Source organism: Schistocerca piceifrons, chromosome 3 (genome assembly GCF_021461385.2).
Source record: "Schistocerca piceifrons isolate TAMUIC-IGC-003096 chromosome 3, iqSchPice1.1, whole genome shotgun sequence".
In the NCBI taxonomy this organism is placed as follows: domain Eukaryota; kingdom Metazoa; phylum Arthropoda; class Insecta; order Orthoptera; family Acrididae; genus Schistocerca; species Schistocerca piceifrons.
The window spans coordinates 358,878,544-358,899,526 of record NC_060140.1 but is presented as its reverse complement, the minus strand read 5'-3'; the positions used below and the strand labels follow the sequence as shown (position 1 = coordinate 358,899,526).

The 20,983-nt window shown below is 43.4% G+C and overlaps 1 protein-coding gene across 1 annotated transcript in view; it reads right to left on the bottom strand.

Annotated features, from left to right (window-relative positions):
- Positions 1-17,757, bottom strand: part of LOC124788660 (teneurin-a-like) — a 167,503-nt gene extending 149,746 nt beyond the window's left edge. The window contains exon 1 of the mRNA XM_047255936.1: positions 17,711-17,757. Coding sequence (XP_047111892.1) covers positions 17,711-17,729 — 19 coding nt within the window. The 5' untranslated portion in view covers positions 17,730-17,757. The remainder of the gene's footprint in view (positions 1-17,710) is intronic.
- Positions 17,758-20,983: the final 3,226 nt, after the last annotated feature.

Sequence of the window (20,983 nt, the reverse complement as noted above, 5' to 3'; positions counted from 1 at the left end):
AGACAGTTTGCCGAGAAACTATGACATCTTGATCAGTCGTCTACGTAACAACCCTTGACACGACGATTAGCCGCTGGAAGTTGCTACAATGCATGAAATTTTAGCACCGGTATTGGGTCTTCTTGTAGGAGATGTGCTAACATACAGTTTCTGATCGCGACACTATGCGCCAATGTCATTGCTTGAATTCCACATTTCTCCTCAATGCCTCATAGACTGATTAGCTCATTTATAGTGATTCGTCCGTCGTAGTCCAGAGGAATAGGCTGTGTACCGGAACGGGTTTCACCATCTACCTTCTCTTATGAATGACACAACCATCATTGTCCACTTCTGCCAATTACAGTTGCCTACACGAAAAGGATGCACTTGAAATACAAGACCCAGATTTCGTGGAGAAACGACGGAAATTTGAGCAGAGTAAGAAAGTTTCACCACCTACGCGGTAGAACAAGACCCCATGGATTTTGTAGCCAGCAACGCCATATGGCTCTTCTTACGTAGACCAGTTCTAGACATGTTTATCCCGGTAACTCGGTATGTAAGGCACTGAACCTACTTTCCATAACAGCAGCGTCAACCACTGTCGGCTATCCTAATCTGCATTTCAGCAGTTTCTCTAAATTTCTTTACTGGGTTGTATTAGAATGTGGCACATTTTTAAACCTCCCTTGTTGGCTGAGCTTTGCTATGTCTTTAACAAGCTTTCCTTTCGGCTTATTACAGGCGTTTGTCTTGTGTCCAATAGTACACAAGTGTCTCTGTCACATTGTCAACACTATCAATGCTTTCCTCATTGATATCCATTCCTGTTCTCTTCCTTCGATCTCAAGTACTAGTCTTACCCTATAATTCCACAATCTTTCCCTGAACCATCAACTTTATCTTCACATCTGATTCCTTCTGTACTAATTCCATATAACTGTTAGATGTCATTACTCATATTCGAGAATAACTTAATTATTTAGCACTGTCTTAATAAGGCTGATATTCCTGAAAATCATATATTCATCATTGCATCACCATGATCATCGCCGTCACCATACTATCATTTACTAACCATACTGCAATGTTAATTCGCTAACGATATATGCTTAGGTGTATGAGAGAGCCTCATGGGTCTAATCTTACAAGATGAAATAAATTTGCGTCCATACCTTTATTCTTGTAAGTCTCGAGACTTCAATCAATGATACCTTACTTTCATCCAACAAGACAACCGCAGCGCTGGAGTGCGTTTATCAGCAATCGGTCGATAGAGCCAGGGAGTTTAGAATTGATATTGATATCGAAAATCGTAGGTAGAGGACAGTGAGGAAACCAGGAAAAGAAATCCAAGCGTTTGAGATGCGGGTGTTATAGAGGGAAGCTCAAAATTAAATGGACTGATAAGAAGCGAGGAGGTTCTCCGCAGAACCCGGGGGGGAGTATGAATATGTGGACAATACCGGTAGGAAGAAGGGACAGCATTATACAGCATATGATAAAGGCATCAGGGAATAACTTCCACGGTACTTGAAAGAACCACGGAGACAAGAAGTGGAGGGACAGAGCCTGGGATATTTTCAACAAATAACTGAGGATGCTGGGTGTATGTGTTGCTCTTAGTATAGAGATTGACACAGGAGCAACCGCATTAAACTAATCAGAAGACATTATAAAAAAGAGGAACATCATTGGCGTGACGCGTTGATTTCACTAAACAACACAAAATACTCGTTTAAATGACAATACTATCTAATTTTTGAATTTCAGGGGGAGGGTTTAGATAATAATGCAGAATCCTAACGTATGTTCCAGTTTTTGAGCAGCTGTACCTAAGATAAAAATCTAACAGCAATTCCCTTAGTAGTTTTTGAATAATTACTGTCCAATAAAAACCCACAGCTGGAGAATACTGTTTTACAGTCACTAAAGCTGCACGTGATATTATCTCGAGCTCTTAATGTCGAGATAAGCCCTCGCTTCTCCATGCTCCATTGCCCCCGCGAGAAGTTTAATAGCAATAACACTGATCTCTGCTCTCTAGGTCCGTGATTCCAGCGCCAGGCAGTTACGATATCCGCGGTCTCTAAGCCGTTCTCTAATCCCGGCACTTGAGAAGCTTAACTGCGCGATAGTCAAAATAAATTTAACTTCTAATCTGTGCTTTGGTCCCAAGGCAAAGACACTGCGCTCCACTGGAAGTGGCAGACGCATTCCATTCGTTAAGAGATTCGAGGGCATTGGACTAAAACATGTCACAGGTAAATAACATTCCAGCTGCTGCAGAAACGCCTTGTGTTCTTCGAGTAAAAAGTTACCTTCGTACTTCAGTAGCGTTGTATACTATGTTGATGATTTTACAGAATAACAGTAGAAAGTGAAGATACAGTATTGCGTTTCTGCTCTTCTGATTCTACCACGGCCATGGCATTGCGGATTGCTTTTCATAAGCAGAATCCAGGTCAACTGTGTAACCAGCAAGGGGCAGGGAAAGGCAGATACCTAACACTTCCCCCCTCCACCCAAGACCACCCCCCTCTCCACCACTCCTCACTTATGAAAACCGAACTCGCACCCTGCCCCGCAAAACAGACACGTACTAACTTAGTGTTAGTTCGAAGAAATAGAGAACATGTAATGGATATTCACTAGAAGCAATTCTACACAGAGCTGTTTGTCATTAAATCTCAAATCACTCTCAAAAAAAAAAAAAAAAGTTCAAATGTGTGTGAAATCCTATGGGACTTAACTGCTAAGGTCACCAGTCCCTAAGCTACTTAACCTAAATTATCCTAACGACAAAGACACACACCCATGTCCGAGGGAGGACTCGAACCTCCGCCGGGACCAGCCGCACAGTCCATGACTGCAGCGCCTCGGCTAATCCCGCCCGGCTAAATCACTCTCCTTGTTGCTTAGAACAGGGGCATGCTCTTGCTTCAGGCTGTAAAGTTTCGAGCATTTCTTCTGATTTACATTCAAATCTGGACTTGTAAGGCATTGAACAAGTGCTTCCATGATTCTAGCTTACGAAACGGTATAAGTGAATTTTCAACGAAGCTATAGACGAAACAACATAAGCCAATGTGACAGTAACACTTTGTCTTTGGAGTCTTCAATCTTCTAACTGGTTAATTAGTTAGATAGTTACTTAGTTACAAGTAACCTCAACCAAAATTCATTAAAGATTCGAACTAACACGTATAAAACAGCTGCAAATGTCTGTTCACAAATGAATTAATGCGCTAAATATTTGACGTTAAGCACGTAAGCGAGAAGAAGTTAAAAAAAAGGTTTGAAATCATGTTTCACGTTTGTTGGAGGTCGCTAGGTGCTCTCATTACGAAACATTGCTTGAGTACGGTATGGGTGATTTGCACTCCTTTTTCAGAAAAGCTAGTGTCTCACACATCTCAATATTTATGACGTCATATATCCTTAACTATGTGTCGCACAATGATCCAAATTGCAGGAACATTCAGTGGTGTTACGTGTGGTGTGCCGTTGTGGATAGAGTAGTAAAGAACTAAAAAATTATAAGGCGCGATCAAAAAGCTTGCGTTAGAAGGCCACACAGTTCAGAATGGGTATGCCAATCAGGGGACATCACCATGGCCACTGAGGCTATCATACCACCGACACACCAGGTTGAAGATACACGTTTGGTGAAACAAGGTCTCGTGCTGCAACAGCCAGCTGCACTTCCTCGTCCAACAGGGATCGTCGACCCTTGAAGGGCTTGTTTGAGGGACTGAAGGCGTGATCATTGAATCAGGACTGTAGGGCAGGTGCTCGGGTCTTCCCCGCTGGGTGAGGCTGGCCTCTCAAATCGACCGGCGTCTTGTATCGAATAGCACCAGCACAGAAATTGGCGCGCCGTCCCACAACGTCCCACAACATGTTGCCCACGCACAGTCTTCATTCTTGGACGGATGTCTATCGGTGTTTGTCCTTCGGTAATCAAGAAATGGGTAACAGCACGTCGCTCCTGTTAGCACGTATTTGCTAATGACGTCGTCATAGTTCACGTTCCCACGTTTATCGCACGCAAGATGGAAATACATGTTGTTGTTGTTGTGGTCTTCAGTCCAGAGGCTGGTTTGATGCAGCTCTCCATCCTACTCTAACCTGTGCAAGCTTCTTCATCTCCCAGTCCCTACTGCAACCTACATCCTTCTGAATCTCCTAGGTGTATTCATCTCTTGGTCTCCCTCTACGATTTTTACCCTTCACGCTGCCAACCAATACTAAATTGGTGATCCCTTGATGCCTAAGAACATGTCCTACCAACCGATCCCTTCTTCTAGTTAAGTTGTGCCACAAACTTCTCTTCTCCCCAATCTATTCAATACCTCCTCATTAGTTATGTGATCTACCCATCTAATCTTCAGCATTCTTCTGTAGCACAATATTTCGAAAGCTTCTATTCTCTTCTTGTGTAAACTATTTATCGTCCACGTTTCACTTCCATACATGGCTACACTCCATACAAATACTTTCAGAAACGACTTCCTGACAAATCTATACTCGATGTTAACAAATTTCTCTTCTTCAGAAATGCTTTCCTTGCCATTGCCAGTCTACATTTTATATCCTCTCTACTTCGACCATCATCAGTTATTTTGCTCCCTAAATAGCAAAACTCCTTTACTACTTTAAGTGTCTCATTTCCTAATCTAATTCCCTCAGCATCGCCTGACTTAATTCGACTATATTCCATTATCCTCGATTTGCTTTGTTGATGTTCATATTATATCCTCCTTTCAAGACACTATCCATTCCTTTCAGCTGCTCTTGCAGATCCTTTGCTGTCTCTGACAGAATTACAATGTCATCGGCCGAACCTCAAAGTTTTTATTTCTTCTCCATAGATATTAATACCTACTCCGAAATTTTCTTTTGATTCCTTCACTGCTTGCTCAATATACAGATTGAATAACATAGGGGAGAGGCTATAACCCTGTCTCACTCCCTTCCCAACCACTGCTTCCCTTTCGTGTCCCTCGACTCTTATAACTGCCATCTGGTTTCTGTACAAATTGTAAATAGCCTTTCGCTCCCTGTATTTTACCCCTTCCACCTTTATAATTTGAAAGAGAGTATTCCAGTCAACATTGTCAAAAGCTTTCTCTAAGTCTACAAATCCTAGAAACGTACGTTTGCCTTTCCTTAATCTAGCTTCTAAGATAAGTCGTAGGGTCAGTATTGCCTCACGTGTTCCAATATTTCTTCGGAATCCAAACTGATCTTCCCCGAGGTCGACTTCTACCAGTTTTTCCATTAGTCTGTAAAGGATTCGCGTTAGTATTTTGCAGCTGTGACTTATTAAACTGGTAGTTCGGTAATTTTCGCAGCTGTCAACACGTGCTTTCTTTGGGATTGGAATTATTATATTCTTCTTGAAGTCTGAGGGTATTTCGCCTGTCTCATACATCTTGCTCACCAAATGGTAGACTTTTGTCAGGAATGGCTGTCCCAAGACTGTCAGTAGTTCTAATCGGATGTGAACAGCGCGTAGCGTTGTGCAGTTGGAGGTGAGCCGCCAGCAGTGGCGGATGTGGGGAGAGAGATGGCAGAGTTTTGAGAGCGGACGATCTGGACGTGTGTTCATCAGAAAGAGTAAATTTGTAATACTGGATATCATGAACTGATATATATATATATATATATATTGACTTTTGAACATTATTGAGGTAAATGCATTGTTAGGTCTCTATCAAAATCTTTAATTTGCTAACTATGCCTATCAGTAGTTAGTGCCTTCCGTAGTTAGAATCTTTCATTTAGCTGGCAGGATTGGCGCTCGCTATATGGCAGTTGTTCGAGTAACGAAGATTTTTGTGAGGTAAGTGGTTCATGAAGGGTTAGATTATTGTTAGTCAGGGCCATTCTTTTGTGGGGATTATTGAAAGTCAGATTGCGTTGCGCTAAAAATATTGTGTGTCAGCTTAGTGTTGATCAGAATAAGTAAAGAGAGAAATGTCTGAGTACGTTCAGTTTTGCTCAGCTGTTTGAAAATCAAATAACGTAAGGGGTTACCATCACAGTAATTCACCAAAGGGGGCATTTCAACACACACACACACACACACACACACACACACACACACAATAGTCATAGCACCACACATTAAGAAATTCTTCTGCGGAGGAGATATGATTTCACTTTGTGTTTGAAGATAACTTTTTCGTCTGTTAAACTGTGTATACCGCTGGGTAGATGATCGAAGCTCTTTAGCAACTCAGTTGTGTTATTTTCATCCATTGAGAATACTGTAACGCTATGACGGTTAGGGGAAAAAAATGAGGATTCTGTGACCTTGTTCCTCCAAATTAAGAAAACGCGATTCACAAAATCTTTATCTCAAGAGATTGGGAGATTAATCTTTATCACACATTAGAGGTACGTAAGCTATGAAGGACATTCTACCAAAAATTATATTTCCTCTTCTGTAATGTACGACATTGCCTATACATTTGTCTTGTGCGTCATTTCTACGAAGAGAAGAGATGCAAAAATATTCGCCAGTTGACGGACCCGCAGACTGAAAATTAAATGGCCAAATTAAAATGATTAACTTTCTAATTTAATTACGCATTCCTTAGGACAAAGACGTTCTATTTGCGTTTAAAGAATAAATTATCATGGTCTCCCCGTAAAATATTTCCGGCCGCGAAAATTAATTATGAAACGGTACAGAATTTTCGTTATTTTGTTTATTTTCTAAAAAAAAGTTGTTATCTAATTGTAGCCTGCATTATTTGAGTCTAAATTTATCGTCCGAAAATTTTCCCGAGGCAGAAGTATCTTCACTTCTGTGTTACGTGTACGTTCTTATTCCCGTGTGTTTTTACTAACAAATGGAATGAAAAATCTCTCGCAAAATTCGCACGGTCAGTATTTTAAGGGTTTTGTATACAACGAGAACTTTAATGATCGTTTTATTCGTTTCGCAATTAAAATTTAATTGCGTGCTGTCAGCGAGTGCCGTGTCGTATTTCTCTTTTTTTTTCTCTCCAGTCTTTTCGCCTGCCTTCAAATGACGAGCACCTCTCGCACGAGACCACCTTCGTGATTCAGCGCTTTGTGAGCAGTGGAGGCGGTCACGTTTCGAGCGGAATGCCCGACGGGAAAAGGAAGGGGAATAATGAACATGAACTGCTTTCGTCAAGCTTCTTGCGCCCGGCAAATTGCCGTAGGTACGACTTTGTAGCGAGCTGAATGTCAGCGCGAGAAACGCAACTGGTAATTTACGTATCATGCAAACACTGATTTGATTAATGTGCTTTGTTCAGTTTAGAACAGTAAAATTGATGTTTACTTTAATTTAGAGCGTCTGATAGAGCAATTCAAGCGAACTGGCCAGTTACAAAACAGCCGCGTGCCGCAAAAGTGGAACTGCTGATTCACAAAGCGACGGGAAACACACGCATTTGGCATGATGTATGGCCAATATTTGTCAGGAACACGGGCAATTTCCTCGCCTAAAAAAAAGAGAAGAGTCCGTTTATGTGTCCATTTATGAAATGATGAGATCGCCAGAATCCACTAGTGGAAGTTCTCTGAAACGCACTTTTTAAACTTTTTTTTTCATCCTCAGCAATGTAATTTACGTAGGAAGTTTACCGACTCGTGGTTCGTATACTGAGCATCAGGCAGTTATTTTGCAATGCACATGCATATCGTATTTCACTGGAGCGCATCTGAACTCTGGACGTGCCGATGTTGGTAAATCAATTTCATCATAAACACTTAAATCGATGGTCGAGCATAATAATCGATCTCCAAAACATCGAAGTTTCTAACGTCAGTAGCAAACGACAAATCTATGGAATGGCGTAAAAGTCAAAACATGTAACCTAATGTGACATTTACAGGCTGGCGCACGAAATGTGTTACCATTTAGTTTTTGAATATAAACTTTATTGTCAATACAATCTGAAAGGAACATATACTACAATGAAGAGCCGTCCATGGAGATTTGTTCTAACTCTGCACATGCTCAATATGTCCACCATTTCGTTTCCTAACTTCCTTCAAACGAACACTGAAGTTAGTGATTACCTTACGGCACATGTCTTCCGTAATTTCACTGCAAGCTTGAAGAATAAGTCTTCTGAGCTCCATTAAATCACGTGGACGTTTCGGGAAAATTTTTTCCTTTAGGTACCCTCAAAGAAAAAAAGTCACATGGATTGAGGTATGGACTATTGGGGGGCCAATTTTGTCCGTCATTGAAGCGACCTGGAAACCTGAGTGAAATGATACGCTTGTCGAAATGCTTGTGTAAAAACCCCAACACAGTGTTTGCTGTATGTGACCTTGCTCCATTTTGCATGAACCACTGCGTGTTGAAGGGCAAGGCAGTAGCAAGAAGGTGTGGAATGAAGCTATTTCGAAGCATGCTCAAATAACGCTCGCTGTTCACAGTTTCCTCAAAGAAAAAGGGTCCAATAAGTCCGTGACTGGAAATTGCTGCCCACGCTGTAATCCTGGGAGCATAATGTTGTCGTTCATGAAGCACTTGTGGGTTTTCAGTGGCCCAAAAGTGTACATTTTGTTGTTAACCACACCGTCTAAATGAAAATGCGCCTCGTCTGAAAACCAAACGCTGTTGAGAGTTTCTTCCCATCCTCCGCCCACTGAACAAACAGTAGTCTCTGCTGCTTGTGTTCTTCAGTGAGCTTCTGTGTACAGGTCATCCTTTATGGGTACATATGGAGGTCACTTTTAAGAATGCGTTGAACGGAGCGTCTGGATATTCCCAGTTGCACTGCTGCCTTTCTACACGATCTCCCGGGACTTCTCTGTACAGCAACTCGTAGCGCTTCAATATTCTCCGCTTCCAATACTGTTCCTTCCTGTACAAATTTATCGTACAACCTGTGGATGGTCTTCTTGCAAGGGACCCATCGTGTGTTAAACTGTTGTCGAAAACGCCTCTGAGTCACAACAAGGCTTTTCGTTTCATGAAAAAGTAACACAATTGCCGATCGTTGCTGTGTCTTCAGTCTTCCATTATCAGCTATTGCTGCTTACTAGTCTCCTAGTGGCAATATCGTGAACTACACGACATTTAGTAACTCATTTGTTTTTCCAAGCTCTGCTGATACTGCTGTAGAGGTCCCACCGGGATATCTAATGTGTCTCGTAAATTGTGAAAGAAACAATTGGTAACACATTTCGTGCGCCACCCTGTATTAATCAAGATTTAGGGTAATAGCTATCACTGATTATGCTTGACGTTACTCAAGTATGTGAACGATCTAGAATAATTTGAAAGTATAGAAGTAAAAACTTCAATAGGCAAGATCGCTAACTTACTTTAATGACCGGTTTCGTCAGTCTAACCGAAATCGGTCATCAAAAATAGTCATTGTTAGAAATTTTCCTTTTAAAGTTTTTACTTCTTTGTTTTCAGTAATTAATATTTCAATATCCACCATTTTTGTTGAGAAAAAGGGTCATTATGAGAAAAATTTCCCCTTCAGTCTGTTGAGTCACTGACAGAGAACGTATCTTCCTTTTGAGAACAGTCTTTCACAAGTAGATGTGGCTATACGGCTCAAATATTTAAGCGCACTTTTTTATAGCTTTGGATTGGTAATACGTATGATGTCATTCATACTTCCACAGGATATCTTTTAAGATATTGGAGGCGATTTTTCAGACGGAGCTGTAACGGTAGGTTCGTATCTGTTCCAGTTTGCAGGTTTATTCATCTTTTATGCCGTTTTATAGTGTTCATTCCATAAATCAGATTTGGTTTCTATGTTTTCCCGTAAAGTATTTGGTTCCGGCATAAGTTCGCAGCGCTTTTGTTTTACGTGTTGGATTCCGGTTACTATGGGTTTATTTATTGACTGTCAAAGACTTGGGCTCATCAATAAAAGATTTTATGCAATTGGTGGAACGGCGGCGGTAGGGTGTATTACAAATTGCTTCCTCGAAATGTAACTATCACTGATGACATTTGTTGTTGACAACTGAGACGTCTTGCAGACACAATCCAAAAAAAAAAAAAAAAAAAAAAAAAACAGGAAACAGCGTGAAGTGATGCTACTTTGCTACTTCACGACAAGGCCCGCCCGTATTCAGCTAGAGTGGCAGAAAACACAGTACAGGAGTTGGGTGGGAATTCATTGCGCACCCACCTTATTCACCTTACACTGCACCCTCAGATTTTCACTTTTCCACTCTCTATCGAACAATCTTCAGGGAACTTCGTTTCGGGTTAAAATGCTCTCCGAACGTGTCTCGACGAGTTCTCGACACGAATCGAAAGTTGTCCCAGCGTTGGGAGACTGTTGCGAATAGTGAAGGATAATATGTTACGGATGACTAAAGTCTCTGTTTCGCATATGCTCTGTTATGGAAAAACGCTACGAACGTGTACACCAATCGAATATCAACGTGTTTTACACACTACTTGACACAACGAAAACGTGAACAATGAAAGGCATTAGTCCACGCTGAGCTACAATAGAAAACGTTAGTTCTTTAAAAAATAAAAAATATTGCTCTTGGTCGCTCCCCCCCCCCTCCACCCTCCCTCTCTTCTCCCAAGCCCACATCCTTCGTTATACATGTGTCGAACTGCGGTCGTTATGAGAAATGTTCAGGAAAAGATTCGTTTAAATGATGAAAAAGATTATTGTCGCTGGTAGGAAGTAATCTGTTTCTGGCTAGCATCGATACTAGATTTTTTGTCTGTAACATCGATGTTTTAGACACGTCTCTATCGATATTCGCATATCGTCCCATAAACTCCCAACATCAGTATCATCGTACATCCCCTATTTGAACTAACTGATCCAAATGTATGTGCCAAACCAGCATATATTACTCTGTATCTAAGTTACTTTTTAGTTGACAAATAGTTTTAATTAAAATATAATGCAAACTGTAGTTTCAGATTGGTATTTCTGTAGCGAAAACTGTTTTAGTGGGCAAAGTGGAGAAATTTATTTAGTGACCAGTTTTAAATATCCATTCAGGTGAAGAAACAGATGGCGAGTTGAAAGCTGTGGAAACTCTTCTAAAGCCTGCAGGCTGAGGGATACAACTGGAGAGAGTAATGTTCTGTAGTTTTTCTGCCAGGACATCCCTCCGGAAGGTCGAGGTAACCCTGTCTCTCTGAGCAGTGCCATCTATTTTTCCTTATTGCAAGATGATCGACACGAAAATATGATAGCGTTTGGGCTCCCAAAAATCAGTCCCACTAATAGCAGATTTTGGAGACAGTATGTTCAAGGCACAAAACAGAAACGAATGTGAGCGAAACAAAGGGGCTGGGAGGCTGTGTAAATCCCTGTTCCGACAGACATAGGCAGAACGAACCAGACGGTCAACGAAAGGAGTCGCCCGTCTCATTTCTTCGCTTTATGCAGTCACAGGCCTTCCACCTACATATGGGGAGAGCGCAATAAAGAGTTGCAACTTGTGGCAGGTACGAACTTCCATGCTAATGAGCGCGAAATTGCTTTTGCATTTGCTTTCCGTAACGATCTTACTTTCCGTGATTTTTTGATAACCAAGAATGGCACAGAACTGTTTGTGTAAGTGGGTGCACTATAGCTAAGCCTCTCATTCCCCCACATGTCAGCAACTCCGTAAGAGAAATTCTCATTTTTCTAACCACGGTGGCGTGAACTTTCATTCCGTTAACCTTGGTGCGGTACTTGAGAAATCCACAACTCACTGTGATAGTCTCCTCAAGGGTATTTAAGAGTTCCACGATTTCTTATTCATGGTTATTCATTGTGCATTCACACATGTCACGTATAGGTGCAAAGATCGATTATTGAGACTAGGGTGTCGAAAGCGTTGGGTCAGGGATATTGTTGCTCGGTTAGTAGATTCACCGTTGCTGAAATTTTGAAGCGGGCGGAATATGAATGGATGACGTAGTGGTTGAATGTGTCATCCACGAGTGTCAGTAAACCTACATAATTATACTGACTACTGAGGAAAATATATTTGTATTGAAAACGATTATCAGGAGGCAGAAAGAACATTTCCAGTGTTGGCGTCAGCTATGCCGGCCAATGGATTATAGTGTTGACCATGTGGGTGTATTATCAGAATAATACGTGACAGAACTTCATTTACTTGATTTGTGTTGAGATCAGACGTAGATAATTTTCAAGGTGAAGGGGTCACTGTCTTCCATTGCATTTGAAAAGAATGAATCGATTTAGATATTGCAAATGTAACAACGACCTTGATGACCAAAAATCTTATATTTTTTAATCCATTATTACTACAGAGCTAAAACATCGTACCAAAACAGATCATCCTTACCCACCAGACATGGTAACGATAACAAGTTCTCTTTGATCGCGGAGTAAATGATATGTTTACAGCGTAGCGTCTTAAGTGTTTTCTTATTTGATCATTTACATTATCATCTTTCGTGTTATTCCTTAAAGATTCCTACCTACAAAATAATGTACCAAGTGTTTCACTGCACTAATTTGTCAATATACGCGCTTACCAAGGTTAAACCATTGCCGGCTACACTGAATCTTAGTAGGAGGACGCAGCATTTGATTACTGGAACGTTTTTATTTTTTGCAGTTGTTAGGAAGACATGTGATTGTATTCCAGAGCGGACAAGAGGAATTGGATAACTGGTTGTATCAAGAGTCGTTCAGAAGTTTGCTAACTGACGTAGATGGTCCAAATAGGATAAATGGAGTGGGTTTTGTCGGTGGAGGTGTTTCAGAGTCTTTTTTTCTTACAAGTGAATTACACTCCTGGAAATGGAAAAAAGAACACATTGACACCGGTGTGTCAGACCCACCATACTTGCTCCGGACACTGTGAGAGGGCTGTACAAGCAATGATCACACGCACGGCACAGCGGACACACCAGGAACCGCGGTGTTGGCCGTCGAATGGCGCTAGCTGCGCAGCATTTGTGCACCGCCGCCGTCAGTGTCAGCCAGTTTGCCGTGGCATACGGAGCTCCATCGCAGTCTTTAACACTGGTAGCATGCCGCGACAGCGTGGACATGAACCGTACGTGCAGTTGACGGACTTTGAGCGAGGGCGTATAGTGGACATGCGGGAGGCCGGGTGGACGTACCGCCGAATTGCTCAACACGTGGGGCGTGAGGTCTCCACAGTACATCGATGTTGTCGCCAGTGGTCGGCGGAAGGTGCACGTGCCCGTCGACCTGGGACCGGACCGCAGCGACGCACGGATGCACGCCAAGACCGTAGGATCCTACGCAGTGCCGTAGGGGACCGCACCGCCACTTCCCAGCAAATTAGGGACACTGTTGCTCCTGGGGTATCGGCGAGGACCATTCGCAACCGTCTCCATGAAGCTGGGCTACGGTCCCGCACACCGTTAGGCCGTCTTCCGCTCACGCCCCAACATCGTGCAGTCCGCCTCCAGTGGTGTCGCGACAGGCGTGAATGGAGGGACGAATGGAGACGTGTCGTCTTCAGCGATGAGAGTCACTTCTGCCTTGGTGTCAATGATGGTCGTATGCGTGTTTGGCGCCGTGCAGGTGAGCGCCACAATCAGGACTGCATACGACCGAGGCACACAGGGCCAACACCCGGCATCATGGTGTGGGGAGCGATCTCCTACACTGGCCGTACACCACTGGTGATCGTCGAGGGGACACTGAATAGTGCACGGTACATCCAAACCGTCATCGAACCCATCGTTCTACCATTCCTAGACCGGCAAGGGAACTTGCTGTTCCAACAGGACAATGCACGTCCGCATGTATCCCGTGCCACCCAACGTGCTCTAGAAGGTGTAAGTCAACTACCCTGGCCAGCAAGATCTCCGGATCTGTCCCCCATTGAGCATGTTTGGGACTGGATGAAGCGTCGTCTCACGCGGTCTGCACGTCCAGCACGAACGCTGGTCCAACTGAGGCGCCAGGTGGAATTGGCATGGCAAGCCGTTCCACAGGACTACATCCAGCATCTCTACGATCGTCTCCATGGGAGAATAGCAGCCTGCATTGCTGCGAAAGGTGAATATACACTGTACTAGTGCCGACATTGTGCATGCTCTGTTGCCTGTGTCTATGTGCCTGTGGTTCTGTCAGTGTGATCATGTGATGTATCTGACCCCAGGAATGTGTCAATAAAGTTTCCCCTTCCTGGGACAATGAATTCAAGGTGTTCTTATTTCAATTTCCAGGAGTGTAAATGGTTGAACTGGAATGTTGTCATTAACTTCTTGGCGACGGAGATCTGCAGTCTGTCATCCTATCCTTACGGAGAAAACACTCATGACAAGAGCAGTGCCTAGAAGGGGAAAGCAGCATAAAGAAAACCAACGCAGTGAGAAGCTGTGAACTGCACACAAGTTTATTAGTATTTTTTTGAGAATGATCGCTTTTAAAGCAATCTATGTTTAGCATAGATAAGCACCAGATAAGCATTTGAGATTATATGGGATGCAGAAGAATAGCTGACTAGTCATGTCTGACTAACCTCTCCCACATTGCATAGCGACTGAGAGGCAGTGTGCTCAGATACGAAAGAGTTTCGTCGGATTTGGTTCTCGTAATCTTTTTGCTCTACATCTCCATATATATAAAACTAGCCACTGTATATTGACTGTTCTTAAGCCTCTGTAAACGTCTTAATATCCCCCTACGCGAATTATACGATGGCGCCAATGCAATTTTTGCACAGTTATTCGCCATTATTGGCCTCTTAATTTATGCAGAATTATTTCAGGAGAATAATGTTGTCTTTCTTCTAAAGATTCCCATCTAGACTCCTTCAGCATCTGCGTTACGGCGGTAATTACCTAGATATTGTTAAATCGAATACCATGGCTTCGCATGTGTATTGAGTTGCATTTTTCCACCGCGGAGTCAGCCCAGATAAACGCTGTCCATCAAGTCTTTCGTACGGAGCCCAGTGACGTCGGAAGCGTCGGTATTTTCCCCTTACCAGCAAAATGATTTTCATTGCGGAATTTTGCGTGCCTTTTCGACTGGGCGGTCGCAAATTAGTCTAGGGCGTTATTTATTTTATCGTTGTGTATTTGAGAATGATCAGCACCACATAGTGTAAAAGAACAAGAACTCTGTGTGCATCGACGTGGCTTGAGCTTAAGAGCTCTCTATTTCAAGGCTCATTACTATTGAAACAATGTACACAACTCGCGCCACTGTCGGAAAGACGATTTTTTGTTGTGAGTACTTTACTTCACATAGCAATAGAGCAAGTAGCCCGTGCTGAGCTTAGGCCAGTTTCCGCTTTGTAAGTTTTTTAAAAATAATTTCTGGTGCATTTTCAGTACTCCGATGCAGATCTGTGCTGCATGCAATTTTTCCGACTTTCAAGATTTTTTTTTGCAACGAGACGCGGGTCACGTTTAACTCGGAAATAATACGGTAGATGTGCTTCAAAGCAGTTGCAAATCAGATTTACAACCTGTTAATATGCTCGCCGTGTATTCCCACTATCCACTGCCTATGTGTTTATACTTATATGTAGCCTATCATGTAGTCTATGTTGGCTAAGACTGTGACAACACAGACAGCGACATACACCGAGGTGACAAGAGTCAAGGGATAGCGATATGCACTTATCCAGATGGCGCCTGTATCGCGTAGACAAGGTATAAAAGGTCAGTGCATACGCGGAGCTCTCATTTGGGCTCGGGTGATTTAAGCGAAAACGCTCCCGACGTGATTATGGCCGCATGACGGGAATTAATAGACTTTAAACGCGGAATGCTAGTTGGAGCTAGATGCATGAGGCATTCCATTTTAGAAATTGTTAGGGAATTCAGTATTTCGCGATCCATAGTGTCAAGAGTGTGCCGAGAACATCACATTTCAGGCATTACGTATCACCACAGATACGCAGTGGCCGATGGCCATCGCTTATGGAGCGAGAGCAGCGACGTTAGGGTAGAGTTTTTAGTGCTTTCAGACGGGATACACTGTGTGAAATAACGGCAGAAATCAATGTGGGACGTACTAGGAACGTACCCGTTAGGATGGTATGGCAACATTTGGCGTTAATAGACTACTGCAGCAGACGACCCACCCTAGTGGCTTTGATAAGAGCCTGCAGAGCATCTTCTGGGCTCATAGCCACTTCGGTTAGACCCTAGACAACTTGGAAACCGTGGCCTGGTCAGATGAGTCCCGATTTCAGTTAGTAAGAGCTGGTGGTAGCGTTCGAGTCTGGCGGAGACCCCACGAAGCCATGGACTCTAATTGTCAACGAGGCACTGTGCAGTTCGGTGGTGGCTCCACAATGGTGTGGGCTGTGCTTGCATGCACCTGGGGTCCTCTGGACATTCAGGTGCTTGGAGATAATTTGCAGCCATTCAAGGGCGTCACGTTCGCAGACAGCGATGGAATTTTTATGGATGGCAGTACGCCATGTCACTGGACCACAGTTGTTCGTCATTTGCTTAAGAACATTCTGGACAATTCGAGCGACCGTTGTGGCCTCTCACGTCGCCTGACATGAATCCCATCGAACATTTATGTGACACAATTTAGACGACAGTTCATGTACAAAATCCTGCATCGGCAACACTTCCACAATTATGGACAGCTATAGAGGCAGCATGACTAAATGTTTCTACAGGGGACTTCCATCGATTTGTTTGAGTCCAGGTCACGTCGAAGGAAAAGTAAGTCCGATACGATTCGTGATCTATATAAATGACCTGGGTGACAATCTGAGCAGTTCTCTTAGGTTGTTCGCAGATGATGCTGTAATTTACCGTCTAGTAAGGTCATCCGAAGACCAATATCAGTTGCAAAGCGATTTAGAAAAGATTGCTGTATGGTGTGGCAGGTGGCAGTTGACGCTAAATAACGAAAAGTGTGAGGTGATCCACATGAGTTCCAAAAGAAATCCGTTGGAATTCTATTACTCGATAAATGGTAGAATTCTCAAGGCTGTCAATTCAACTAAGTACCTGGGTGTTAAAATTACGAATAACTTCAGTTGGAAAGACCACATAGATAATATTGTGGGGAAGGCGAGCCAAAGGTTGCGTTTCATCGGCAGGACACTTAGAAGATACAACAAGTCCACTAAAGAGACAGCTTACACTACACTCGTTCGTCCTCTGTTAGAATATTGCTGCGCGGTGTGGGATCCTTACCAGGTGGGATTGACGGAGGACATCGAAAGGGCAGCTCGTTTTGTATTATCACGTAATAGGGGAGAGAGTGTGGCAGATATGATACGCGAGTTGGGATGGAAGTCATCAAAGCCAAGACGTTTTTCGTCGCGGCGAGATCTATTTACGAAATTTCAGTCACAAACTTTCTCTTCCGAATGCGAAAATATTTTGTTGAGCCCAACCTACATAGGTAGGAGTGATCATCAAAATAAAATAAGAGAAATCAGAGCTCGAACAGAAAGGTTTAGGTGTTCCTTTTTCCCGCGCGCTGTTCGGGAGTGGGATGGTAGAGAGATAGTATGATTGTGGTTCGATGAACCCTCTGCCAAGCACTTAAATGTGAATTGCAGAGTAATCATGTAGATGTAGACGATTTTAGTAGGTATCCCACGACTTCTGTCACCTCAATGTACATCACGACACTAAATTACATGGGCCTACAATAACACCACATGAAACTACTAAAGTAACTGCAAGTGTTCGTTGTCAGTTTCAGCCTCACACGTGCACTGCTCAGAAGCGAGAGCGTCAAGGCTAGAATGAATGAACGTTCCCGTCAGATGGCGGAGTGATATAGCTACTCACCGCCGAAGTAGGCGAGCATGGCGGCGAGGGCGGTGGCCAGCAGGATGAGCGCGATGGCGCAGCACTTCCAGGAGCAGCGGCGGCGGCAGCGCTTGTCCACGTGGAAGCGCGACGGGCTGTACGCCGAGTAGGGCGCGGCGCGCAGCGGAAACACGGGCAGCGCGGGCGCCGCGCCCGCCGGCGGCGCCGCCGCCATCAGCGCGCACGCCCCCTGAGGAGTCAGCCTGCCAACACGCCGAAACATCGCCGTCAGTTGCCGGCACAGCGCGTGCGTCCTGGTTCAAAGAAATCTAAATACACAACATTAATTCATACACGAGTAGCACATTTCAGTCTTACTTGTCAACGTTCGCGGATGATGCTATAATACGTAGAGTCGCCGCAACGCTAGTTCAGGAGAAACTGTCGCCGCGTGGGTAGCAAATCACTCATCGATTCAGTGCTGGATAAAAACTAGACGATGGACATACAGCCCAATTTTTTTTTCTTTATTGTGATTTCATTCCCCTGTCCCATATGGGCAGGGGAGGGCTGTCAGCGGCACAATCCGCCGCTCTTCAGCCGAGTGGCTTGACAACTTAAAATAAGAATAAAATGTTACATACATAAGGCGAGAAAGGGGAACTTAAAACAGAATAATGGGAGAAAATGGAGGTAAAAATTTAGACTAACACGGAGACGATCATGGAGGACAGTTAAAAAGAAGTCAAAAAGTCACCAGAAAGTTAAAAAACACAGTTGGCGATTCTTCAAAACTCAGAGAAGGCACTGAATGGACATGCACACGTTAAAGGTCGGCCACAGTAGTAAAAACACTCCGAAACAACACACTTAAAACCCACTTGGAGCACACACGACGAAGAATAAAACTGCCAGGCGGGACCTGCCGAGGGAAAGGGTAGAGAGGATGGAAAACGGGCAGCAGGGGAAGCGGCGGGATGAAGAGAGGAGGGGCATCAGTGGGTACACGAAGAGGCGGGAAACACGTGGGGCGGGAGATGAAGAGGGAAGACAGGGCAGGAGGGAGTGCAGAGACACTGAAAGGAGGCACAAGAGATATACAGCCCAAAACAGCCGCATCGCTAACGAGTCCTCAAGCCAACGCTGCACATGTGTACCTCCGCTCGCCGCAAGTACAACAGCAGAAGTTCTGTTACTGGACTGAAGAGTTTTTGAGGTTCCACTGATTTCAGATCCCCTTTATTTGCAATTATCACATTATACAGTGTGACTCAAAAGTCCGTTAACATTTATAAATGTACTAATCCACGGAATAATGTAAAAGTTGACACACATGCCTGAAATGACATGGGATTTTATTGAAGTCAGAAGCGAGTGCAAAAACTGGCGAACAGATGGCGCTGGACGTTTCTCCTAGAAATCTCTGATGAAAAGGCAAGATCATTTAAATGTACAGGTCGTATGTCACCTTCTACGGACTCATGGCTGTTCTGAGAAAGGCATATGAAGGTTTAGTCCACGAGCGGATCCTTAATCTTCTTAGCAAATAGAACACAGAATGTCACTCTTCGCTGAGAGAAATCTTCAAACGTAAAAGTGGCTTATAATCGCAGATTCCTCTCTGTATTCACATATACGGCCCAGTGAATAATGTCACGAAAGCTCCACGAGGATGAACATACAGGTAAATCTGCAGAGGGCCTCTTCCTGGTGCACGTATTTACTGTTTACTGTTAAAATTCCGAAAGAGTTACTTTATAGAAGATTCAACCAGCATATTACTTCCTCCTGCACATACAGTATCTCCCAAAAAGCTCATGACAGCAAAATGGGAGACTGATCAACAGTCGTATTTCTCGATGATCAACAGTCGTGTTTCTCGAGCACCATTGGTAGCTGCAACAGTGAAGTGAGAAATGTACATTGGTATACGAAGTACCCAGCCGCCGTACACAATAAATTATATATATACCCTTCTAGCTCCACGAAGGCAATGATGCATTGCTTGCTGACTATCCACTACCATCTCGTAGTGTTGGCCTCACATCTGTTCATTTACAGCTTTCATCGCCTATCACAATACTGGTCAAAAAATCATAACTTTCATTTTGAAATTTCTGAAGACGATTTTTGCTGATAGTTCTCCTCTGACGTTTACGGTCTTCGGTCAATAAATGTAGGACCCAACGGGCACAAACTTTTCGATAATCTAAGCTGTGAATCACTTCTTGCATTGCACTGCTTTATACTGCATGCTTATCAGCGATTTCATTCACTGTGACACCGCCCGTCTTCCCTGATGAGCTCACCAATTCTTTCCTTTTTGCGTTCTTTGGAGGCAGTTCATGCGCGACCGCTACGAAGCTCATCTTGAATGCTCGTTTTCCCATCTTTGAAATGCTTCACCTATCTCCTAGCGCTGCGAGTACTCATGCAGACATCTCCATGCAGACATCAACAGAATTTTACTCTTTAACAGGGAATTCAATGACAGCACGCTATCGAAACGAAACATTGATGTTCGTCATTTTGAAAGTACCGCCTGTGCTCACGTGGTAGACGACACTATATGACAATATGCGGTGGAAACTCCGTAGATTACGATAGTGCAGTCGTTTTTTTACTGTGTTAGACTTTAAAATTTAACATTAGGGTGCTCACGACTTTCAGTATGACGTTCGTATAAATGTGGAAGACAGTCAGAAACAAAGGAGAGGGAAGGTATTCTTGCTTCCGGTGCAAATCCAGGTCAATCCTGTATTTGTAGTGACATCGTCGTAAAGGAGTAGTTGCTTTTCGAAGCTCTAAAATAAGTTCTATTTTTTATCAGGTTTCGTGGGACTGTGTGAGCCAAAGTACGTGGTAATGGAACTAATCAGAACAATTGTTTTCAGATTTCTAATTAGATAACGCATAACCAAGAGAAACAAGGCAATTAAAGCAACATGAAAATGTATGAGAGAGTATACGAATGAATAACATTACAGGGAACAGCTCTAAACTACTACGAGGAACTCCTGTACAAAGTAGCAATGCCCCACAAAGAAACCTTTCAACTTAGATTTGGGCTTTGGAGTTGGGGTGGAAGCCTACTGATGACAAAACCTGTTGAATAGTGCACAGCTTTCTGCACAGCGTCTAAGGAAGTATTATGTAAGTGCATATCTTCTTTCCATCTAGTGTTCACTGATTGAATGTTGTGGCTTTTTCATTGAATGACTCAAAAACGTCAGCAACAATTCTCGTGATTAAATATGTGAATCAGATGTCAGTTAGACTTCGGAGACAGCTAAACAGCAGTTCGGAAGCAAC